This window comes from Rhinatrema bivittatum, chromosome 4 (genome assembly GCF_901001135.1).
Source record: "Rhinatrema bivittatum chromosome 4, aRhiBiv1.1, whole genome shotgun sequence".
Taxonomy (NCBI): Eukaryota; Metazoa; Chordata; class Amphibia; order Gymnophiona; family Rhinatrematidae; genus Rhinatrema; species Rhinatrema bivittatum.
In genome coordinates this window covers 384,559,671-384,586,631 of record NC_042618.1, presented here as the reverse complement: position 1 = coordinate 384,586,631, position 26,961 = coordinate 384,559,671, and the positions used below count along the sequence as shown (strand labels likewise).

Here is a 26,961-nt window from a genome sequence, read left to right as displayed (position 1 = left end):
AATAAATAATAGGCAGTGAGAAGCTAGTAAATGCTTAGGAATTTTGTTCAGTGATGTTATCACCTATTATTGGATTGCACTTCAGTTCCATTTAGTTTCAAATACTGCTGTACACGATTTGAGATGGAATTTAAGGGTGAAGCATTTTGGATAGTTCTTCCCACAACTTTGTCAGTAAATTGACAATAGTGCCAGCCATTTTATGTATTCCTGAAATAATTATAAATAAGGCCTCCGGTAAGAGTAATCCCTGCTGGCTTTTTCGCACATTCTGCTTAGATGGTTGGACATATATTTAGGAGTGCGATTCCAGAAGAAAACTGTGGATCTGTATATGTTAGCAAATTAGTCAAAGTTCCAAAATCTGATCTTGGGTTTAAGTTGTATGAGTTTCCATACAGAAAGTAGTAATTCATTCTCAGCCATTAAAATTGATTTTAATCTTAACTTGAAATTTGAACTCCAAATCTATTAAGTGAGTAAAAACTACGGAGCCCAATATTCAGCAGTGTAGGGATTGTTTATGTTAGCTGGATAAACACCACCAAATATCCATAGCTATCTCAAAGTTAGCCATATAAGTTTATCTGGCTATCTTTATGACTGTTTTCATGCAGTCCCAAAGTTATGAGGCTAACCGAACTGGATAACACTGAATATCAGCATTTATCTGGCTGAGCCGGGAGGCTGACTCTGCCCCAGAATGCCTCCACCCGCCCCGACTTTTCCAGCTAAATTCTAGCTGCTGAGTGTACCTGGATATTCAAATGGCTAAGTCCGAACTCATCCAGACAAATGGCACTAAATATGGACCTTCTATCGCGTGTGCACAAGGTCAAACCTTAGTTGTATATAAATATGGCATACAGATAACAATTCAGACAGAATCTTTTTTTTTTTTTTACTTTATGCATAAAGTAACTATTTGGGGGATTTTGATCACTATTCTTTAAGATTTTCATTTCCCTGCTGGAAGGCAGGATGTTACGCTGAAAAATACAAAATATTAGAAGAAAAATATTTTATAGTTATAATTGTCTAGTCTGTATTACCAGACATTATATTAAAACACTATTTAAGAAATAAGAATATTTGTAATTATTATTTTTTTTTTAATTTTTATTTGTAATTAATTTGATCAGTTATGCCAACAATAATTAGTTTAGCCAAATTAAATTTTAAAAGCAACTAAAACTGCTGCAAAATAGCATAATCACTTATATTTTGTGTCCTATTTTACAAAAATGGCAGAAGCAGAAAAGAATTTCCACATGAACCTTGATATATTGCATCACATGAGTTCCAGGAGAAAGGGCTTTAGCACAATGCAAGGATTCAGAAAATCACTAGCAGTAAATCTGAGCTCATACCCGACATACCCTGGGGCTTGTTCCTGTCAAGCATGTACAAGACAAACCCATGTGGAGACTCTAAACCAGTGTGTGCTATCAAGAATTCAGAAAGAGACTAAGGCCTAGATTCACTAATACCGCCGGGATCTTTGAATCGCGCGGTGCGGGGGGGGGGGGGGCAAAGAGGGGGCGGGCCTGCGAAAGCCGGCTATTGGGCGCGAAATTGGCAGCGAAAAGGGTTCTTACCTTTTCGCTGTCCACGATGTCTTTGTGGCGTCCGCCCTAGTGCCGCCCCGACTCCTCCTGTTCCGGTCTTGTCGCTGCCCCCATTTAGTGATCGCACGCGAAAAGTCCCTTTTCGCGTGCGATCGTTTTGGATAATGACCCCCTAAGAGGTCAATAGTCAAAGGACCATTAAATATACCCAGCTAACATTATCCGGCTAAACTTAGGACAGCATTTCCCCCCAGTCAGACTTACTCAGCAAAGTTCATCTGGCTAGTGCTGAATATTGATGCTAGCCAGATCCAACACCCGCTCTTCTGCCTCTTTGTATCCAGCTGAATATTAACCAAGTAATAACTTACCTGGGTAAGATTTCACTGAAGAGAGTGGCAGGAATTTCAAATCATGGATTTGTCCGGCTAACTTTAAAAGTTTGGCCAGACAAACTCTTTTAAATATCGATGTCTACGTGTTTTGATTGTGACAGGAAAGAATGGTTAAATGATTCTGTTACTTTTATTTTGTCGTATTTTGTGACACACATAAGAGACTGATAGGATCATTTATCAAAATACTATAAGGCATTTTCGCTGCGTTACGGGCTTTTCGCATGCGATAGCACCATAACGTATGGTGTGATGCAAATCTGAAAAAGAGGATTACAGTTTTGCAAAGCCCTATTGCATGGCTTTAACTACACCTTAAGGCTTTATTGTATTTTGTGTTAGAGAGAGAGAGAGAGAGAACACCTAGTTGTAATGCACTCACCCTAGATAGGTATTTATATCTCTACGGGAGGCCCATCTAGTAACTCGAGATGAGGTTTAGGTATTAGTGTAGGGGGTTAGGGGCCACTTTGACATTCAAAGTGAGACGTATGAACAGAATTGTGCTCTCTTGTGAAGATTTGAGGACCTTTGGATTGAGGAAACTCACTCAAAGATGAGATTTGTGCAATGGTCTCTCAACCTAGCTTGATGGATGTTCTACCTGGATAACATCAAGCTAGGTTGAGAGAACATTGCAATTTTCCTGTGAATTCTGTCTTGTAAGACTCATCTAATACATGTGGACACCTTCAAAATGTTTCATGTTACATAAAGCCCTAAATATGGCAGAGTATAATTACTGACCTGTAATTTCTTTAATGTTTCAAATATAGCATCTCAATATGTTGGTGACAGAAGAAAGTGAAAAATGTCATCAAGAGAGAGATGAAGGGGAAGAATACGTAGAGCTGACAGGGAAAAGGCACAATTGCATAATATTTCTGTTCAGTGTCACTGAGGAAGAGCCAGGAGTTGGAATTACAGAAAAACAGACAAATAGAACTGAAAGTGAAATAAATCTCACTTTTCAGAAGAGACTGTGAGGGGCTGGCTAAACTAAAAGTAGGTACAGCAATGGGGTCCAGACGGAATTACATCCAAAGTGATTAAAGAACCTTAGAGAAGTACCGACATCTTTGCTGGCTGACCTTTTCAATGAACTGTAGACAGGCAGATATGGTTCCTCTTCATAAAAGGGGACATAAGGAGAATACTGAGATCTACAGGCTGGTTAGTCTGACCTCTGTGGTGAGCAAATTAATGGAATCACTGCTAAAGCAGAGGATAGTGTAGTTTCTGGAATACAATGGATCACAAGGTCCAATACAACATGGCTTTATCATACAAATCTGATCACTTCGTTTGTCTAGCTGACCACAGACTTTGATCAGGGGAGAGCTCTAGATACAGTGTACTTGGATTTCAGTAAGGCCTTGACACAGTTCTGCCTAGGTGACTTATAAATTAGCTTAGCACCCTTGGCATGAGCTCTAAAATAACTTGGTTAGTAACTGGTTGAGTAGGAGTGACAAAGGGTAGTGGTAAATGGAGTTCACTCTGGGGAGATGGGGGTTATTAGTGGTGTGCCGTAGGGCTTGGTCCTTGGACTGATTCTTTTTCATATTTTCGTAAGTGATACTGCTAAAGGAGGCCAAGCCGCACCGCCAGGTCCCCCCTTGGCTGCTGCCTCAGTGGAAGCTAGCACTGAGGAAGCAGATTGGCTCAGGGGGGAGCTGGGAGGTTGGAAGACTGCCAGTAAGCAGCCTGATTTTTCCTGCTGCAGGCAAATCCTCTAACGAACCGAACCGTTGGGAGAGGAAGGGAGCAGGTTAGAGCAGAAGCCAGCAGCTTTGTTGCCTTGTGCCGGTCAGTGGCACTCTCACTGTCCTATTCCTCTCCTTTTTTGGGCACTTTTGAGCTTCCCACCTTCTTCACCCAGGACTTGATATATTTGCAGTTGTTGAGATAGTCTTGTTATCACAGCAGGTTTCCAGGTACTCTAATAGGGCTTACAGCTGTACATTAGGTTATTTGTGAGGGAGCTGCTCTTCTAATGGCATTAGATAGACTTTTCTGGTCCTTTGAAGACTGCACTTATATTGGATTTAGACTTTCATTGGGGGAGAGGTATGTTCATGCTTTGGCTTCTAGGACTGGCTTGGAGAGCTTCCACACATTATATACAGTAAAATGATAATGCTGTTGAAGGTCTGACTACACCCGAACTTTGACGGACACGGTAGGGCTTCCCATATCAGTGAAGGATACAAGTGCTCTTTCACTTCGGTCACTGAAAAGTCATCAGAGCAGAGTGACTTTGGATGCTCATCGGAGGGGTTAGGCTTTTACAGCGTACTCCTACTGTGGGGCAGATGATACTATTATCCTGGGCAGTAATGTATGTAAAATATAGCTTGTTAGGATAATGCCATGTCCCCCTAGATTGGGATTTTGGAGTGCCAAAAAGTTATTATAGGTATACTGTGTTGTTCAGGTAACAATATTATTACACATTCCTTTGTTTATAAAAGTTGTTTTGCTGCAACCTTGCAATTTCATTATAAATGTTATATTTAAAAAATATCTTGTTTGAATATCCATTTTATTTAAACATAAGAGGGTGGAATCAGAGTGGGGAGATTATTGGTCTTTTGGTGTTTGAGGGCTTAAGGAGAATCAAGGAATGCATGACTGGCTGAGTCAGGACTATCGGGAAAGTTTTGTCTTTTTGCGGATGATACCAAAATCTGCAACAGGAAAGGGTGGAAACCATGAAGGGGTGGGGCTTAGCAAAGCTTGAGCAATTGTCTAGAGTCTGGCAACTAAGAATTAATGTTAAAAAAAAATGCAAAGTCATGTATTTGAACTGCAAAAAGTGAAGAGAACTATAGAGTACAGGAGGTGAAAATCTTCTACACATGGAACAAGAGCGGGATCTGGGGTGATCATATCTGATGATCTCAAGGTGGCCAAACAGATGGATAAGGTGACAGCAAAAAAACCAGAAAAATGCTTGAGTGCATAGTGAGAGGAATGGTCAGGAAAAAAAAAAAAAAAGAGGTGATATTGCTCCTGTAAAAGTCCCTGGTGAGACTTCATTTGGAATACTGTGTACAGTTTTGAAGACTGCACTTCAAAAGGATATAAACTGGATGCTCCAATGGACAGTTATTAAAATGGTCGGTGGTCTTCATTGTGAAACATATGGGGAGAGACCTAAAGATCTAAACATGTATGCCCTAGAGAAAATGTGATAGGGGAGATATGATAGAGGCATTTAAATATCTCCAAGGTATCAATGTACAGGAGATAGATCTCTTTCAAAGGAAAGGAGGCTCTGGAATGAGGGGTCATAGGATGAGGTTGAAAGGGAGTGGAGTCAGGATTAATCTAAGTAAATATTTCTTTACAAAGAGGGTTATGGATGCATTAAACAGTCTTTCAGTGGAGATGGTGGCGACAAGGATGGTATCCGAATTCAAGAAAGCATGGGATAAGCACAGGGGATCTCTGAGGAAGTGGTAAGGATTGTAGAGCTGAATAGTTGGTGTGGATAGGTAAACTAATAATCCGATTGGTCTTTTTCTGCCGTCCTGTTTCTCTGTTTTCATGTTTCTAATAGGGATATGCAGAGCAAAAGTTTAAGTTCATATGTCCATAAGTCGAAAGGGGGTCCCATTTGCGGTCAATATGGACATATGGAGAATTCCATAAGTTGAGTCTATGTCCATATGTGCAAATAAAAATTTAAACCCCTCACCCTCCTTAATCCCCCCCCCCCACCAAGACTTACCAAAACTCCCTGGTGGTCCAGCGGGGTCAGGACGCCATTTCTGACCAACTTTGCAAGGAGCACGTGACGTCGGCGTCACGTCGGAGTGACGCGGCGTCACGTGATTCCCCGCGGGGTCGCTTCCGGGATCCTCGTTTGGCCCAAAAGGAACTTTTGGCCAGCTAGGGGGTGTCAGGAGGCTTGGGGGTGTCAGATCAGCACAGAATTGTAACATGTGTGGATTTGGTGGGGCAGAAGGAAAGCCCCCATGAAAGGACACCTTCCTCAACCTGGCTGATTGTGTTGTTGGGCAGATTGATAATGTTGGTGCAGTTTGGGGTATCCATTGTGAGTCAAATTTGCATAGTTGAATTAAATAAGAGATGCTTACATGAAGTAGGGCTACCTACTGTTATGAGTGATTCCCTGCAGGTTCCCTCCGGCACCCTCGTTCGACCCAAAATGAACTTTTGGCCAGCTTGGGGGGGCCTCATGACACCCCCAAGCTGGCCAAAAGTTCCTTTTGGGCTGAACGAGGATCCCGGAAGGGACCCCGCGGGGAATCACGTGACGGCGCCACGTCGGAGTGACGCGGCATCACGTGATTCCCCGCGGGTTCCCTCCGGCACCCTCGTTCGACCCAAAGGAACTTTTGGCCAGCTTGGGGGGGCCTCCTGTCACCCCCAAGCTGGCCAAAAGTTCCTTTTGGGCCGAACGAGGATCCCGGAAGCGACCCCACGGGGAATCACGTGACGTCGGCGCCACGTCGGAGTGACGCGGCGTCACATGATTCCCCGCGGGTTCCCTCCGGCACCCTCGTTCGGCCCAAAAGGAACTTTTGGCCAGCTTGGGGGGGCCTCCTGACACCCCCAAGCTGGCCAAAAGTTCCTTTTGGGCCGAACGAGGATCCCGGAAGCGACCCCGCGGGGAATCACGTGATGTCGGCACCACGTCGGAGTGACGCGGCGTCACGTGATTCCCCGCGGGTTCCCTCCGGCACCCTCGTTCGGCCCAAAAGGAACTTTTGGCCAGCTTGGGGGTATCAGGAGGCCCCCCCAAGCTGGCCAAAAGTTCCTTTTGGGCCGAACGAGGGTGCCGGAGGGAACCCGCGGGAAATCATGTGACGCCGCATCACTCCGACGTGGCGCCGACGTCACGTGCTCCTTGCAAAGGAGTTCAGAAATGGCGTCCTGACTCCTCGCTGGATCACCAGGGAGTTGTGGTAAGTCTTTGGGGGGGGATTAAGGAAGGTGAGGGGTTTAAATTTTTATTTTGGATCAACAATCGCGATTTCCAACGTATTCCACATAGCTATGTTGAATAAGTTGGAAATCCGATCGTTTACGCCTCATCACTTTTTTAAGTTAAAAAAAAAAAAAAAGTAGCGTTTTACATTTAAGTTCAAAACGAATGCACACCCCTAGTTTCTAATAGATCCTCATTGATGGGTTATATGATCTAGAAAAGCAATATCTGATTTGACATGTTTTCTGTAGATTAATGATTTCTTTTTCATTTTTAGCTTCTATGTATTCTGATCTACAGAGAGAGCGGTCAGATATTGAGAGTATCATAGCTCATCCTGATTATCTAGAAGGAAATCCTGATCTCATCAAACCGAAAAAGCTCATAAATCCTGTAAAAGCCTCAAAAAGTCACCAAGAGCTACACAGAGAACTGCTTATGAACCACAAAAGGTAAGCAAAGAAACCAGCTGCCACTAACCCCTTTAACTCTGAAATATGTCACTGATACACATTGCCATGTCACCAGACAAGCCCTGGAATTATAGCTCTGTTACAATTGAACTGCATCTGGATGTTGCTTTGACATTTAAGATTTAGGGCTTGATTCACAAACCTTTTTCCCCATATACACAAACTGGGAGGAAAGCCTTATTGAATTATAATAGCATTAGATCCTTAATGAGTACAAAGATATAAAAAAAACAATCAATATTTGTCTACAATTAGAGAAATAATTGAATCTATATGGAGCAAAATCTCATTTCCTTCATTACATTCAGAAAAAGAAATAGCTGCTTTGGTGATTAATTATAACATAAGCCACAGAAGACATGTTCTTAAGTATTTTTGATACCAGGTAATGCTTTGCTTATTTCCCTCTGCATTCTTTCCAGCTCTTTCATGTGACTTTGTATCAAAGCCAGGCTTCTTCAATATGCTCCTTAACCATTTGTTACGATGTGCAGCTCTCAGGAAGGTCCTGCGAGCCATCTCACTTAACCCAGGAATGCCGCTCCAGCCTACCGGGCCTGCCCCGCGTGGTGTCCAGGCCTCGCCATACTCCTGCTCCTCCCAGACCTTGCTCTAAGTGCACACCTAAGTTTAAATGGGCCAGCACATGAAAAACAAACCCGGCACCTTCCAATGACATCACCCGCTCGCACTACTTAAGGCAGCCTTGGACTTTCAGCGGCACAATAAGGAAAAATCATACACTGGCTAAAAATCAGAATTACTTCCACAAATCAACAATATGTCTGAATAATAGGGGTAAGCATATACACAATTTTAAATCATGTTTTATTCACACAAAATATACACCAATTTAAATATAATTCAAATTACATATGTCTTGCATGTACACCTATAATCAGTATCTCTCTCCGCTTGTGATGAGAAATCCAAATAAATGTACTCCCAAAATTCTGTGCTCTCACCTACTAAAAATGTGTTCGATAAACTATCTTATTTTTATTTGTATTGCCAATCAATTTTAATAAAATATATTGGAGAAAGAGGTAAGTTTCATATTACTGGTGCATGCCTCCACGGCCTTGCGCCCTTCTCGTAGTATAATCATTAACTTGCCTCCTTCCTCCTTTTGTAATTTTTGTGTGTTTTATAAATAATTTTAATATAATATTTATGTCAAAAAAATTTTTTTTTTTTTTTTTTTTAAATCAAACAAGATTTTTAAATTAATTATAATCTCCACTTTGCATAATCGGGATAAAGCAACTTCTATTTTTCTTCTGTTGCTTTCAATATCTTATCAACTTTCATTGAATAACTAGAATTCATATATCCCTTATGCTCATGAACAATTAAATTTCAATCTCCTTTCAATTTATACGCCATCTATCTTAAATATCCCTAAAGGGTTTTGTGAACGCCGAGTTCCTATATATTAAACTACCACTATCCAAATGGAACTGTTAGAGACTTATCTCCCGACACAGCTGCGTTTCGGTCTTTCTTCATCAGGGGAGAATGTCCATTCCTGTTATCCTTAGTTCATAGTTGATCCAAAATTCATGGCGTTTTTTCAGGCTATCCGTTCTCTCTCTCCGGCTTACAAGCTCCGAGTGGCGGCGTTATTCTGAGCGCTTTCTCTTTGCTTTAAAAGCTAGTCAGCAGATCACTGCTCGACCAATGGCGTTGGATACGTGTTACGTGTTACATCATATTCACCAGCGAATGCTGATTGGTGGTCTCAAAATTAAAGGGCCGCTTATCCCACGTAAACATGCGTGAATTACCATTCTATTTCAAATTAGACTCGCCCATTCTATCTCTTCGTTTAGTCCATGTGGAACAACAGTATTCAACCTAAAAATCCATTGCTGTTCAATGTAATTCAATTTCTTCTTTTCATCTCCACCGATGTTATTACTTTCAACCTTGTCTATAACCGTCCACCTGAGTTGATCAAAAACGTGATCGTGTTCCATGCAATGTTGCACCATAGGTGCTTCCACGGTTTTTGTGTTTAATTTCGATCTATGCTCGATCAACCGAATTCTTATGACTCTTGATGTCCTGCCCACATAATTCTTAGGACAAGGACACTGAATCAGATAGATCACATTTTTCGATGTACAATCCGTGTCTCTACTCCTCTTTATGCAGTACCCTGTAACGGAATCCTTCCATTCATTGCTCATGAGCATAAGGGATATATGAATTCTAGTTATTCAATGAAAGTTGATAAGATATTGAAAGCAACAGAAGAAAAATATAAGTTGCTTTATCCCGATTATGCAAAGTGGAGATTATAATTAATTTAAAAATCTTGTTTGATTTAAAAAAAAAAAAAAAAAAATTTTTGACATAAATATTATATTAAAATTATTTATAAAACACACAAAAATTACAAAAGGAGGAAGGAGGCAAGTTAATGATTATACTACGAGAAGGGCGCAAGGCCGTGGAGGCATGCACCAGTAATATGAAACTTACCTCTTTCTCCAATATATTTTATTAAAATTGATTGGCAATACAAATAAAAATAAGATAGTTTATCGAACACATTTTTAGTAGGTGAGAGCACAGAATTTTGCATGTACACCTAACATAATACATGCAAATTGACTTGCATCCGTTGTGTGCATAAGCTTTACATGGTGCTTATTCATATTAAACATAGTTTTAATTTAAAATGTCATCTATATAAATAAAAATGTTAAATAGTTTGTACATCGTCGCTAATCTCGCCAACCGCTTAACCGAATGCGTTCAAATTTGCACACAACATTCACTTCCCATACGGGAAGGATCTTATACACTTACATTACATATAGGTCACACCTGTGACAGGTAATACAAGTTTAAAAATTGCTTACACAAAACAGCGACATCTGGTGGCCGTCAGCGCAAGTGCAGCCTCATACACCTTTCACACACACTCACACACCACACCCACCCCCACACAGGGCTATTGTCTTTCATTCACACTCCCTCATAACACACAGAAATCCACACTCATCACACCACACACCCCCACCGACATGCCTGCCAATGTCACTTACTTCACCCACCCTCCCAAAACACACCAAAACACGAATTCCTGGCTGCTACATTGGGAAGCCACACATTTCACACACCCTCCGAATTTAAATTAAAGTACCCTCTTCCACCCACCCATGTACTGCACTCTGATCACACACTACACCTGAAACAAGTCCGTGCTTCTCCGCCGGCACCACAGGAACGGTCCGGGACACCTCACATTCAATTGGGCCGTCGGATGCCAGCAACCAAAATGGCGCCGGCGGACTTTGCCCTTACTATTCTATACGGAGACAACAATGACGTCGGTACACCATGTGACATAGTAAGGGCAAGAGCCCGTCGGCGCCATATCCTCAGCGGACATTTGCCCTTACTAGGTCAGGAATCCTGACGCACACATGGCAGCCGGCGGAACAAACCCTAGCACACACCCTCGCCACCGGCTGGCAGTTTACACAGGTAGCCGGGGAGGAGCACGGTGGGGGACCGTTCTTATTTTCCGCCGCGCATTTTTCACAGGGGGGGGGCACTCATTCTCCACATCTCCCGAGAGGGGGGCTGTAGCGTGGGTTGCTCTATTTCGCCGGGTTGGGGGGGGGGCCAGGAAGGTGTGCTTGCATATTTAAACTATTCTTTACTGGTGCTGTTCATTTGGGGTAAAAAAAAAAACAAAAAAACCCACAAACTGTAACCTTTACTAATCTCTGATAGCTAGCGAATTAGCCCTCCAAAAGAAACTTCTCTACATATCACAACCTCCCACTGACTGACCACGTTTATATACACACCAATTCATTTCTTATTGCTATCAAAAATTTAAGGACCAATATCATAGAAGCTACAATCTTGACAGGACCTTTCAAAGGTGAAGATGTACTCATTCCTCGCATCCCTATTATTCCAACAGATATGCCATTTCAATCTAAAAGATTGCAATTCCCAATTAGAATGGCATTTACAATAACCATCAACAAAGCTCAAGGACAATCTTTATACCTCTGCGGTTTACATCTACAAACCGATTGCTTCTCACATGGACAATTGTATGTTGCATGTTCACGAGTAGGCAAACCTGACAATTTGTATATCTGCAATAACGATGGAACAATAAAAAAATATCCTATACCCACAAACATTGCAAAATTAAACATATTACAGATATCCCCTGGCTCTGTTCTGTTTTTTCAACTTAACCAGGCTCAGCCACTGCAACGCGTGGCAGGGAACAGCTAGTACAAAATAAATACAGAAAAATACATTGATACATACATACTTGAGTTCTCACCCACTCATACTCACAATCAGCTACAAAAACACATATAATGAAAGATAAAATTTAAAATCACAAAATGTTTTAAATATAGTTACAATACATAAACACTCCTTCTTTTAAAATAATATTGCTTCCAATTCAGGCTTCTTCATATATGTTAATTTAATCTCCCAGAGACAAATCCATTCTCAATCAAATTCACAATCTTCATCTGAAAAAGTCCTTCTCAATTTGAAGGGACTTTATCTTTTTTTAAAATTTGATTTTGAGTTTTACCTTCTGTTATATGTGTTTTTGTAGGTGATTGTGAATATGAGTGGGTGAGTACTTTATGTATGTATGTATGTATGTATGTATGTGGTTTTTTTGTATTTATTTTGTATGACATTTTGAATTAAAAAAATATGTTTACATATGAATAAGCACTGTGAAAAGCTTATGCACACAACGGATGCGTCAATTTGCATGAATATGTTAAGTGTTACATGCAAGATATATGTAATTTGAAATATATTTAAATTGGTATATATTTTGTATGAATAAAATGTGATTTAAAACTGTATATGTGCTTACCCCTATTATTTGGCTATACAATCTTTGGTACCCCAGTAACGGGTTATCTGCCTTGTAGTGCGTGTTGGCCATTATTTCTGGTTCCTGTGTCCTGTGTTCCTGTTTCTTCATCCAGCCTTGCCTCATTCAGCCTTGTCTCGTCTCATCTTCCAGCCTTGCCTCATCCAGTCTTGCCTCATCCAGCCTTGTTTCTTTGACCTTTTCTTATCCAGCCTTGCCTTGTCCTGCCTGCCTTATCCAATGTCTTCTGTGTGTCTTTGTTCACCCTTGGCCTGATTCTCGGGATCTTGACCTCTCACTTGGACCTGACCATAATTGCCTGCTACCTGGACCTGACCATTCTTGTTTGCCGCCTGCTCCGACCTTGGCCTGTCTTCGACTCCATAGGTCTGTGGCCTGCACTGACCCTGGCATAACTCTGGACTCTAGCTCTCTTCAGCACCCTAGGGACCCACCTAAGAAATGCCAGCCACCAGAACCCAAGGGCTCAAACTGCAGGGAAGGTGGCTGGTATAGGTGAAGCTCCAGCCTGTCTCACTACAAGGAATGTCTGCCGGCTGCCAGCATAGGCCTCGTAGGTTTGCCTACAAGGTTGCATCAACTACACCACAGCACAAAGGGTTTAAATCCACACCATCCTTCACACCATTATAATAGATGCCTTAGTCATGGTATCCTCACCCAGCTGTGGTCAGGTTTGCAGTAAATAACCATTACTGAAATCATTCCTGAAGGTTATACAATTTCTTTTGTATAGTATTTATTTATTTATTTATTTTTTATTTTTATATACCGGAGTTCCTGTATAAGATACAAATCACTTCGGTTTACATTTAACAGAAAAAAAACACTATGGGCTTTGTATGGATGCCCTAGGCTTTACATAGAATATGGAACAAGGGGCTAATACAATGAGCATATAATATAATATAATATGATATAAAATAATATAAAATAATATAAAACATATTATAAGGCATATAATTAAAAGCATATAGTAAAAACATAAGTAGAAACCAGAATAAACTTATTTACAGACTTGCTCTATAGATCAGTTGAGAAGTTGATTCGGTGCTTCATCTCGGGATTTTACATGTTGCCAGGGGATTTTGGATAGAGCATTTAAGATCATTGTGGTTAATGATGTTGGATGTCATCATCACCTTCTGGCAGTAGGTAGGCGAATTAGTAAATCAGTCATACAAAAAGAGTAGAATTTAAAATATTTAAAGAACAAATATTTCTGGTAATATGGGGAGAAAATAAGAAAATATAGAGTGCAGTCATAAATAGCCATGTCCCTTAAACTGTTTTTTTTTTTTACACTAAGAAATCCATAGAAAGACTATTAACTGTCTTGAATTAGTTGCTTCAGACTTGCCACACAACACATTCACAGCAGAATGACATTTCAGTCTTATTAAAGTTAGACATTATAATTTACTTATTTATTTATTTTTAATTTTTTTTATGTCCCGGTGTTCCTGTATAAAATACATATCGCACCGGTTTACAGAGAACTGAACTGTCGCCTCAGGGGCGGATACATTGAAACAGTAATTGAAAACTGAAAACTTACAGAGAAACCAATGGGATGCACTTCAAAACATGATTAGCAAAAAGAAGTATAATTCAAAGCCTAAACAATTCAAAACATATTTACAGTGGGGTTGGTGGACCTCTGTCTGTACAGCTCTATTCATCGGCTCTTAGCTATCAGGGAAATGCTTGGCTAAACAGCCATGTCTTTAGCTTCTTTTTGAATACCAAGAGGCAGGGTTCTTGACGGAGGTCTGGAGGGAGCGTGTTCCAAAGTGAGGGGCCAGCTGTGGAAAGGGCGCGTTTCCTAAGTGAAGTTTTGGCAGGCTGGGTTTGTAGCATGGGTTTGTAAGCATCATAATGTTAGTTTCAGTGATTGAGCTTAGGCATATGTTTCACAAATCAGCAGGAGCCATATGTAGCCAAAGTATGTCATCACATAACTTCTTGTTCAGCGGTCTCCATACTACTAAACCTTTTTCAAACATGACATAATCTTTCAGGGGAACTTTGAAAGAGTAAAATATTAAGAACATTCCAGGTCCGGTGGAAGCACTAGGCAGCTACCTAGAGCACCACCAGTCTGGGGGCCGCGATTTGCATGGCTTTTCTTTCTTCCCACCCGGGTGGCCCAGAAGAGGAAGTGGTGGGCCCATGTGGTGTTGAAGCACAGTAGGAGCAGCAACAGCACCCCAGCAGGCACAAGAAACAGCAGGATCAGCCCCCACGTCCATGGGGGCTGAAGGAGACTGGCGCTGGACTTCTGTTGGGAGGAGAAGAAGTATGTGACAGAGAATGTGTGTGTCTGTGAAAGAGCATTTATGTGTGAGATGGCATGTCTGTGTGTATGTCTGTGAGTGCATGTCTGTGTCTGTGCGTGCGTCTGTGAGAGCATGTTCTGCGACTAAGCAGGTGTGTATATATGAGAGAGAAGAAAGACTGTGAGCAGCAATACTTTTCACCCCTGCTAATCCACAACAATCTCAGGGCATCTGGAAATCAATAGATCCCAGGTATGAACAGCAGGTGTTTTATCCATTTTAAGTTTTAAGTATTGGATGATGTTTGCGTCTGCTGTTTTGAAATATTTTTTTTGTCTTTGGAAAATTTATATGAGTTTTTAATTATTGGATGTTATTCTATTTGTCAGCTGTTTTGAAATATTCTTCTAATTAATATGGGGTAGATTTTCAAAGGGGTGTGCACGTAAGATACACACGTACCCCCCGAAAACCTACCCCAACCCCCCCCCCCCCTGCGAGCGCCGAGCCTATTTTGCATAGTCTCTGCGGCGAGCGCAAGCCCCGGGACGCGCGTAAGTTCCGGGGCTTGCAAAAAGGGGCAGTCGGGGCGTGGCCAAGGGGGCGGTTAGGGATCGGGGGCATGGCCGGGGGCGTGGCCGAGTACCCCAACACAGCGGCCTGTGTCGGGGTCTGCCGCGCCGGCGCATGTAAGTTACTACTGCCCGGAGGCAGTAGTAACTTCTCCGATAAAGGTAGTGGGGGGTCTAGATAGGGCCGGGGGGTGGATTAGGTAGGGGCCTTGGAGGGAACGGGCAGCACGCGCAGGGCTCGGCGCACGCATGTTGCACAAATGTGCACCCCCTTGTGCTCGCCAACCGTGGATGTTATAAGATGTGCGCGGCTACGCGCACATCTTATAAAATCCATACGAGCGAGCGAGCATCTTATAAAAACGAGCGAGCATCTTATATACGAGCGAGCATCTTATATACGAGCATCTTATATACGAGCGAGCATCTTATATACGAGCGAGCATCTTATAAAAACATACGAGCGAGCGAACAAAAGTACGCTGGATCTTATAAAATCCAGCGTACTTTTGTTCGCTCGCTCGTATGTTTTTAAAATCTACCTCAGCAGTTTTACTTTTATTGATCATTTATATTTCCTGATTTTATGAGGAATTGTAATGTTTCTGTTTTTCCTTTGTTGCACTGCATACATTGTCTGCTTGTGGTTTACAGTTCAGTTTTTGTCTACACATTTATATTACTACTTCATGGGCACTATTCGGCATTTGATGAGGGTCTATTTGTATTTTGCATGTGTGACAGAGTTGACATATTCTGCTAGTATGTTGGTTCTATATAGGGATCTATAGCAGTGTGGCTTTTTCTCTTTTCCAAACAGTAGGTGTATTGGTATTTTAGGGTCTGGTGTAATAATTGCAGTATTGCTTTTTCATAAGTAAGGTTATTAGTGTTTGAGTGCTGGCAGTTATTGAAGTTTTGATATTGCAGATTTACTATATTGAAATTGTAATTCAGTTTACTTGTAGCTTTTTGAGGGCCAAGCCCATACCCAACACGCATCACAACAGACAATTGGCTGCTTGCAGAATGGCTCTGCGAGCCACCCTACTTACTCCCAATGCCACCTAAGGCCTCCTGCGGCTGGGATGCCACTTCAAACTACTAAAGCCACTTCGTGTGCCTCCCATGCTGCCCTGTGGTCTCTACTCCCAGCTTCCTCTAGACGCGCACGCGCCCAATGTCCACAATCTGGTGGAAAGGCAGCCACTGCGTCCTCCTACTTAAGGCACCTTCAGAGGAGCATCAGATGCCTCAGCAATGGGTCTCCTGCCTAGAGCAGTGCATGTTGCTCTTGCGTTTCTGTTTATTTCTGCTATTCCTGGATGATCCTGATTGTTCCTACATTCCTGTGCTCCAGCCCTGCCTTACCCAGCCTGTCTCACCCATCCTTGCCTTGCCCAGCTATCTCATCCAGTGTTTCTTGTGTGTCTTTGTCCATCCTTGGCTTGATCTCCTGGACCTGGCCTCTTGTTTTGGACCTGATCACGTTTTGCCTGCCACCTGGACCTGAACTCTTGCTTTGGACCTGACCATGTTTGCCAGGTGCCTGGACCTGAACTCTTGCATTGTACTTTGTCTATACTTGTGTGCCACTTGCCTCGACCCTTGGCCTGTTTCCGGTATCTCCAACCTTCTGCCTGTCCTGACCCCAGCATGCTCTTAGACTCTTACTCTCTCTGCCACCTTTGGGACCCACTTAAGTCCTGCTAGCTGCCAGAACCTAAGGGTTCAACCTTCAGGGGAGGCAGCTAGTTTAGGTGAAGCTCCAATCTGTCCCGCTTCAGGGTGCGTTCGCCAGCTGTAGGCACGGGCCTCATAGGTTTGCCTACGAGGCTGTGTCAACTATGCCACAGCAATAAGGGCTCAATCTCATGCCGCTTATTACAAGACTCAATACCAGTTCTAAGAATCTTTTTTACTTTTTTGCAGGGTTTTACAGCACTGCATGTAAATATAATATACATATGATATTTGTACTATAGAAGATTGTACTTTACATTTTCTTGTTCATGTAAAATCTGTTATTAGGAATGCATAATTATTAATTGTGTGTGGGGAGGGTGTGACGGGGAGGGGGCGGCAAGTTGTAAGTTTCACCTAAGGCGTCTAATACCCTTGCACCAGCCCTGGAATATTCACTCATTTCTGGAACTGAGTTAATTGCTGGCATTCAACAGGACATTTTGGTAATACTCTAGCATCTTTAAATAATGATTGTTTGCAAATGTATTAAACCTTTACCTTTCATCCACTGATTGTAAACAGGAAGAGAACAGAACATAAATGAGTGGAAGAAACAATAGGAATTCAGGTTAATGTATTATATTTAGCTTGGCTAAAAATCAAAGTAATAATCAGTTTGTTTTTCCATTGAAGCTGGAATTGGGTTGGGGAGAGTTCTGAAAAGGAGTGAGTTTGTTATTTGCACAGGGATAATGCATTCATAAGAGAATTGAATTGGGTGGGTTTACAATCATTGGGCATCTTTCTTTTCAAGAAAGAGGCTTTTACCTAAATGTAAAGATCTATTCACATTAACTGTATCTTTATGTACGCTCTCACACCTTTTATTACACATTCCCCTGTCTATAATTATGGATATGTTTATTTCCCTGCCACTATAAAGCAAAATGCTCAACTTTCTCAATAGCTCCAGGACTTATCCACTAAGATTATTATGGTCTGATGCTTCCTTCTCCAGTCCTTAAGGCTCACAAAGAGGTCTAGTTTTCAAGGTAACCATGCTATGCAAATTCACAAAGGCATCTAATGAATATTCATGAAGAATAACCTGAAATGCAGAACTATTTGAGGAAGTCAGAGCAATTTCAAGTAAATTGAATAATATTTAGATTGTATTGATTTAATTGGAGACTTTTAGCATTGACTAGATCCAGACATGCCCTTATATAATATTTCTAGACTACATATCCAATTTAAGCTCAAGATAGTTTACAATTTTTCTGAGGTACAATAAGCCTCAGGTGGCTTTTAATGTACTGATCTGTAACATTTAAGATATTTAAGTCCTGGCTCTCTCCTGATCAAAGATAAATAAAGGCTGTGCTGAATTAACAAAATGGCAAAGAGCTGATTAAGATTATCAATGTTATTCTACTTAGAATAATCTAAGATGGCCTTCACAACATTTTAGCATCTATACACTAAAGGGTGATAAGTTTGATCAGATATAATTTCCATTTAGCCAAACTCATTGTAACTTAAACTTCTATCAGGATGTGACTGAGCCACTGGTGGTCTTGGGACAATGTTCCCATGTACCTTGTTACCAAGAAAAGGGTCTCAGATCTTGAATCAAGCAGAAACCAATGGCTGGGAAAGAACAGAGAGGTACATCCACTTACAAGATGGAAGTAACCCAGTACAGGGAGGGAGATTTTAGGCCAGTTTGGGATTTTTTACAACCCTATCCTAACCCCATCCTGATGCATCTTTTTATACCTGCAGCAGTGATTTTACTGAGGAATCAGAGAGACTACAAATAACACCATGTATTTGGGATACAAGTTCAAAACCAGGACCGGACAAAAAAATCTGCCTCCTGGAACTGAATAATTTAGCAGTCTGGTACTGGGAGCGAAGTCAGGAACCAGGCAAATGATTCATTGCACCAGCAAGTCAGTCTGTAACTTCTAGACTTACATACTTTTGGTCCTTAAGGCTCCACCCTCTCTTACTCCAATCGCTAGTCCCTGGAGATGTGTATTAGAGCTCTGCCAGAGAGGATACATATATAATATTCTTTCTAAGCCTCTAAGCCAGTGGCCTCTGCTGTTTTTAAAGTGAGGATCACTTTGGAGACAGGTTGGAGGGTCCCCTTTCAATGTTGTGGCCGACTAGGGCAGGTCAGTTCCCTTGCTGTGTGCTACCAGTTTCAGTCTGCCTGAGTCTGTGGATATGTATGTATGTATGTGTGTGTGTGTGTGTGTGTGTGTGTGTGTGTGTGTGTGTGTGTGTGTGTGAATATGTGTAGCTTACACTGCTGCTGCCATGGTGTACCTGTTCTATGGTGGATGTGATTGTGTTTTCACCAATAGGCGAAGGGGGATGATGGAGGAAGGCGGGGTGAAAGCTTGATGATAAATGAGGAGCGAGGAAGGAGAGTAGAAGGGTGCTGACAGTAGACAGCGAGAATAATGAGGCTGAGGTAAAGAGAATGGGATGAATTTTCAAAACTTTTACATGCATAAAATTAGCATATATGCATATAAGTAGCTTGTACTTGCATGTACGCTATTTTATAAAGATCATAAGTCCATGCGTGTCTTCGGTCTTGTGCGCACATTTACATGTGGAAAAAAAGGGGCAATTAACGGGTGGGGTGTTCAATGAGCGACCTGGTTCCTGAGTTACAGAGTTATGTTGTTTTTCATTGCTCATCACTGGTTGTTCATGGTATTGTTCCCTGCTATAAGTTATAATCATTGCGAAAACCAATAAAAATGATTACGTACCAAAAAAAAAAAGGGGCAATCTAGGGACATAATTTTACACGTACTAATTATCCTGCGCAAGTGATGTCAAACTCATCTAATATTTAGTATTGGTTGGGTGGGAAGTCTGGGTGCTTTGGAGAGAGCTCAGAGTGAAGACCTGGAGCAGGACTGGGTGAACTGGTAGAGGTTTTGGTAAATTGGAGATTTCAATGATGCACGCATGTTTTAAAATATAGCGAATTAAAAATTTTGATATTCCAAGATTATTTGGTGAAATTAGCTGGGCTTGATCGACAGTGTAGCCTTTCAAAAGAAGATTAATTTACTTTACAGTACCCTGCTGAATTATGCATAACACATGCTGGGAGCACTATAGTGTATAACAATCCTGAGGAAGCACAGAGTTTCCTGTGGTTGCTGGAGAAAGACTGAATTTTTTAAAGTGAGTCTCTGTACTGGTTTGATCTGAGCTCCATATTCACTTTCTTGCTGGGGCAACCGACTTTGCACACTGTTAAAAGTACGCATGGGGAGATGACCCTATTTAGACATTTCCTTTGGATTTACAATCTTCGTTGGTCTTCAGTTTATCAAGCACTGTTTGTTCTGGCTGAGGCCTTGTGAGCACGACTGTTAGACTGCCAGATGGTTTGGGCACAGCAGATGAGCGCGGTGTTTTCAATGGGCTTAGCAATACAGTGTTTGGACTGTATTTTGTACCTGATTTTTTTTTTCTTTGTTGATTTTGGACTGGAACTTGCCTCATAAGAGATTTCACAAGTCATAGGAATTATGTACTGTGAAGAGAGGCCACAGATTCCCATGGCTGGGAACCACTGTTTACAATTTATCCTCACTAGATAGTTCTACTGCTAATATTCTTTAGATTTAGTAGTATTAGTTTAAATTACCTTTTTCTCATGGTTTGTTTTTTTACTATACTGTAGTAGCTATAACTTGGCCTGTTCAATGTGCTCTGATGGTGTTCAATGGGAGCAGGGGCGGGGGGTCCTATAGCATCATATACATGTTCAGCTTGGTGAGGGGGTGGCCATTGGGGGGAACGTGAAGCATCATGTCAGGGTTTGGGACTGGGTGGGAGTCAGTGAGGGTGTAGGTTGGGAGGGAGAGATAAGGGATGGTGGGAAGGTTGGTTGGTTCTGCTATGGGCATTAGAGGTATATGGTTCATCAATTTTTTTAGATGTTTGGGATTGCATGTTTGAGTGGATGTTTGCAGTGTGTTGGTATGTTTGTCCGGAGCTGGAGATTGAACAGTATGAATATAGAGTTACCCTAGGCTGGGGGGTACCCTTTATTTAATTATTAAAAATCTACATGATTTTCTCATGAGAATGCCATGTTGTTCATGAGTATCAGGGACCTTACAATTGTCTCATCGAATGTCTGTGGATTGGGGTCGCCAATCAAAAGGCAAAAAATTTTGAAAACCTTGAAGAACCAGCATTCAAATATTGCTAAGCTGCAAGAAACCCACTTGAAAGATGTGGAACATGGTAAACTGAGCAGATGGTGGGTGGGCAATATTTTTTGGGCTTCTTTCAGTACTAACAAAGAAGGTGTGGAAATCCTAGTAAGCAAAGCTGAATCTTTCCAATGCACAGGTACGGTTATAGATCCAGGGGGTTGATATCTGATTATTCAGGGCTCCTTGATGGGGCTCCTTAGTCTGTATAATGTGTACGCTCTAATCTGTATGATCACAGGTTCCTTAAGTCGCTTATGCCACAGTCTTAACCACTTCAGCCAAGATAATTGAATCAGTAGTCCTACATCAGTTAAACAAATACATTGAAGAAAATAACATCTTACACCCAAACCAACATGGCTTCTGCAAAGGTCACAGTACCAAATCTCTCCTCCTTTCATCCTTCGACTCCATAATCCATGGTTTTGATTCTAATATGCATTACATTTTCATACTTCTCGACATTTCCGCTGCATTCGATACCTTAGATCACAACATTCTCCGTACCAATCTTGAAAACATAGGTATCACTGGCAAAGTCCTCGACTGATTTAGATCCTTTCTACACCTCCAATCTCAACAAATCAACCTTGGACGTCATCATTCAAATTGGTACTATACTGACTCTGGAGTCCCCCAAGGCTCTGATCTCTCCGCAATTCTGTTCAATATATATCTCCTTCCGTTATGTCACTTACTTTCTGGTCTCAATATAAACTTTAAAATATTTGCTGATGATATCCAGTTCAGCCTTCCATATGACACTTCTTGGAACCACAATCTGTCACTAGCAACTCTCTGTTTATAGACAATAAATACTTGGCTTACACTTAATCATTTACATTGAATTGTATCTATGACCCCTTTATGTACCTATAATAACCTTTCTATCGGAACCAAACTTGTATTTCTTTATCAGTCGAAACATCTAAACCGTTGTGATGGCGAAACCGATCGACGGTATATAAAACTCGACAAATAAATAAATAAATAAATAAATACAAATAATCGTCTCACTCTCAATGCAGCAAAAACAGAAAGTCTGCACTTATCCACTATCCCAAATTCTTCTCGTGCCCCCCCCAACAGAACTATTCTTTGAAAATTGCACCATTCCCATTCGCAGCCAAGCACGTAATCTAGGCATTATCATTAATTCTAAACTATCCAAAAACATCCTTCTACAAATTTCACTTACTCAACTCAAACCTCTCCTCTTTGCAGACGATTTTCGATCAGTTCTTCAAGCCCTAATCCTAACCAGTCTCGATTATTGAAATTCATTATACCTTGGTCTTCCAGATTACATCATACAACCTCTTCAAGTGATTCAAAACTGTGCCGCTAGACTCCTTACTAATACCTTTCATCAAGCTCATATAACCCCTATCTTAAAACAATTACATTGGCTGCCCGATCGTCAATGTATACAATACAAAATTTTAATGATCATTCACACCCTAATACATTATGGGGCAGATTTTAAAACCTACGCATGTGGCCTACATTTGTCCACGCTACCTGGTGCGCACAAATGTATGCCCGATTTTATAACATGCGCACATAGCCGCGCGCATGTTATAAAATTTGGGGTCAGCGCGTGCAAGGGGGTGCACACTAGTGCACCTTGTGTGCGCCAAGCCCTAGGGGAACCCCGATGGCTTTCCCCGTTCCCTCCGAGGCCGCTCCGAAATCGGAGCGGCCTCGGAGGGAACTTTACTTCGGCCGCTCCCCAGCCCTACCTAAATCCCCCCCCGTACACCACCCTGTCCTACCCCATCCCATCCCTTTCACAAAGCCTCGGGACATACGCGCATCCCGGGGCTTTGCACGTGTCGCCGGGCCTATACAAAATAGGCTCGGTGCACGCAGGAGTGGTTACGCACGTAAATCCTGAGGATATACGCGCATAACCCTTTTAAAATCCGCCCCAATGTTTCTTCAATATGGCTATGTTCTTCCCTTCATCCTTACCAACCACCTTGACACCTACGTTCCACCGACAAAAACTACTTTCAAGTGCCTACTGTAAAAGCTGCTAGACTTGATTCAACCTGTAACCAAGCCTTTTCTATTGCGAGTCCTAGACTCTGGAATTTTTACCCAATTCTATTCGCCAACTCACCTCCAAACATTAACTTAAGAAAGCTATAAAAACATATCTTTTTCAATTGGCCTTTTCTAAACCTCATTTGTAACTTTCTACACTCTGTAGTTTCTCAATTACTGACCATACCTTCCTCTCTCTACTCTGCTTCAAGACCTGTAATATTTGCTGCTATTATTTTAATTTGTTCATTTTAACTTATGTCTTATGAACTATGTGTGTTTTACCTTGTAAACCGCCTACATCTAACATTGTTTGTATAGGCGGTATACAAAAAAACTTTCAAATAAATAAATAACAAATGCTCCAGGGCTTTTCTTTGGGGCCTTTAATCTTTGGAGGGCATGATAATATGGTATATGATCCTATGTTTGGATAAATCTCATCCTGGGTATTTGGAGAGGCTGATGTCACATAAGGGGGTTCTATATATTTGTACAGAATTGGATTTGATAGTTGTCTGGCCTATCTTACATCCCACAAAATGTGATTACAAACATGAATCACGTGCGCATGCATCTCAGTCTTGTATCGATTATCTTTTGGTGTCTACCCCTCTTTTTTCCAAGGTGGCTGATGCTGTAATTGGGCCCCTGTCTTGGACCACACATTAATTTAAGTAGATCTATGTTGAATGGATATTGGGCGGGCCATTCGTCCATGGTGTCTCCCAGCTTATTTATCTAAAGATCAAAAGTTCCAGGCTTTCTTAACTCAAAAGTGGCTTGATTATCAAGAAAATAAAGTGCATGTTGGCGATCCCGCTCTCTTTTGGGAAACGGGAAAAGTGATGCTTTGGGGTGAGATTATTGCTTTCGTAGCTCACAGACAAAGGGCCCTTGATGGGAAATTATTGCAGCTTGAAAAATAGGTACGTAGAAATAGAACCAGGTGGGTGGGTCGGCGATTGGAGCAGTTAAGGGCAGCTAATTTATCGACTTTGGCCGCTTTGAATTCACTGATACATCAGCGGACCATAAAATCCATGTTTTATTATAAATTTCAGCTTTTTCAACATGGAAATAAGATGGGAAAATTATTGGCCTCTTTGGCTAAGTGTAACCTGGAGGCCAAGTACATAGCTGCAGCTCAAGACAAATGGCAGAATATAGTTAATTCTTGAAAGGGATTGCAAAATATTTTCTTGGATTATTTACACCAACTCTATACTAAACAACCTGGGATGCTGCGATGAAGGACCAATTTTTTTCAGGGGGTTGCACTCCCTCAGCTCTCTGAATTGCAAGTGGCTAAGTTAAATGCCCCTATTCGATTAGAAGAATTACAATAAGGAATATTTGGCACCCCTCCTTACAAGGCACTGGAACCTGATAGTTATGGAGCCAAATTTTACAAAGTTTTGCTAGACAAAATAACACTACCCTTGTTTCTTATGTATGAGCTACAGCATTTTCCTTATAATACTAACAAAGTGTTAATTACTCTTATACCCAAGAAGAATAAGGACCCTCTTTCATCTGCATTATATAGACCTATCTCTTTGCTGAATTTTGACTTAAAGCTATTGGCTACGATTTTTGCGGACCATTTGGCCACAGTCATTCCCAATTTGGTGAAGATTCATCAGGTAGGTTTTGTTCGAGAACAGCATTGAGTCCTTAAAGTCCGGAAGGTCCTGGCCTCTATTGCTTGGACTATGTCACATATGATTCCGTCATTATTGGTTAGCTTCGATGCTGAAAAGGTGTTTGACCATGTTGACTGGGACTATCTTTTCTTTGCCTTAGACCATTTTGGTTTTGTAGTAGCTGGTTGAAAGTGATTCAGCTTTTATATTCAGACTCAAGAGCTCAGATTTTGATTAATGGCTCACCCATAGCTGAATTCTTATTGCAACGTGGTACACGTCAGGAGTGCTATTTTTCCTCTTTTTTATTCAATAAACATATAGCTGGTATTCAAATGGGCAACCAGATGTTTAAGATAGTGGCTTTCGCAGACGATATGATAGTACACCTTAGTAACCCAGTGGGCTGCCTGACTGTGTTGATGGAGGAGTTCTCAGTATGGCTCTTTTTCTGGTCTGAAACTTAATTTAGACAAATCCTAGGCTCTGGCATCTCACACTCAAGTGAAGGCACTGTGGGGGAATGAATTTCCCCTTAAATGGGCTGGGAACATTTTCCGTTATATGATTTTAATATACTACCCCTACTAAGAGCTTTGAAGAATAAACTCCTAGCCTGGAAAGATTGCCCTCTGTTGGTGACCAGAAAAGTTAACTTGTTTAAGATGATTGTGTGGCCACAGTAGTTATATATTTTACAAACGATACCTTTGCTGTTACAAAAAGATGATATTAAATTGATATGCCATGCTTTCCCGTTTTTCTTTGGCAGGGCAGGAGAGTGAGGATATTGGTGGTTAAAATGCTAAGAACCTGGCAACAAGGAGGGTTGGGTATTCCAAATATTGAAGAATACAATATGGCATACCTCTTAAGGCATGTTAAGGATTGGATATTTAACACAGCACATTGTACTCCTCTTGATTTGGAATGGGAACTGGTGGCACCCTTGCACTTGGGTTACGTTCTCCATGCCAAATTAAATCAATTGCCACGGCTTGTGTGGCAAAATCTTTTAATGCTTTCTTTGCGGAAGGCTTGGGTGTTTATTTGTGTCAGGATAGGATATGACTCACGGGAATCTACTTATTTGCCTGGACTTTATGCCAGACATTCAGTCAGGGACCTTTATATATTGGGCAGCTAGAGGGATGCATTCTTTATCTCAAGTTGTGGATTCATTTGGCAAGGTGCTATCATATCAGGAATTGAGTAACCAATCTGATCTTAACCCTAAGTTCTTCTTTGCATATCTGCAATTAAGACACTATATCTCTTCACTGAAGGGCTCCAATCTGTCAGACACCTTTGTGGAAAAGACTGAGGAATACTTTCAGATCGAGGTGCAGACTCGCATGGGGATCTCACGCATCTGGAAATCTCTAGTTAAATTGGGACCTGGGTTTACCGGAGATGAATTGTTGGCCAAATGGAAAAATGAGTTTTTGGGTACTATATCTCTGTCTCTCTCCTTTGCCCGCATTCCAAAGCTGACGAAAGAAGCAACCCTCAGAGAGTTATAGTATAAGTTGCTGAAAAGAGCATATTTACCACCTTGCTGGTTGCATAAAGTGGGGTTTTTGGAGTCGGATTCATGCCTGAAATGTCAAGCCAAGGGTACCTTAGGGCATTGTTTTTGGTATTGTCCAGCAATACAGAGGTTTGGGGAGATTTGCAAGTATGTATCTCTTTTAGTGGGGCAAACAGTTCATTTTGTTCATCAAGGTGTCGTATTTGATGTGTCAACCACTTTTCAGGTTCAGGGGAAGGTAAGCGTCTATTGATTAGAAAGGCCTGCTTACTTGGGAAAATGTCCATTCTCTTTATGTGGTGTGATCATACTCCACCTTCCTTTTGGTATTGTAGGAATAAAATGCATGGATTAATGCAGATGGAAAATCAGCTTACTACCCATTCGATTCAAAGTAAGATGTAATTTATCAAAATATGGAAACCTTATTTGCAGTGCTTGTCTCCAAGGGCGAGGAGTGAGGTAATTAATTATCCGTAAGCATTGTACACACTTCTCTTCAGTTTTGTGATCTCAAATATACTTTATTTTCTACTGTTTGAAGTGATTTATGAATGACACTGCATCTTTATTGTTGTACCAACGTAAGGTGGGTAGGAAGGAATGGGTTTGGTTTGGTAATCAGTTTGTGCTT

The 26,961-nt window shown here is 41.4% G+C and overlaps 1 protein-coding gene across 6 annotated transcripts in view; it reads left to right on the top strand.

Moving 5' to 3' along the window:
- FAM107A (family with sequence similarity 107 member A) overlaps nucleotides 1–26,961 on the top strand; it is a 144,239-nt gene that overhangs the window by 31,741 nt on the left and 85,537 nt on the right. For all 6 annotated transcript variants that reach the window (XR_003856613.1, XR_003856614.1, XM_029600984.1 and 3 more), the window contains exon 2: nucleotides 7,201–7,375. Coding sequence is in view for 4 of the 6 variants with exons in the window: in XM_029600983.1 (XP_029456843.1) it covers nucleotides 7,201–7,375 (175 nt within the window). In the remaining 2 variants the exon portion in view is untranslated. The remainder of the gene's footprint in view (nucleotides 1–7,200; nucleotides 7,376–26,961) is intronic.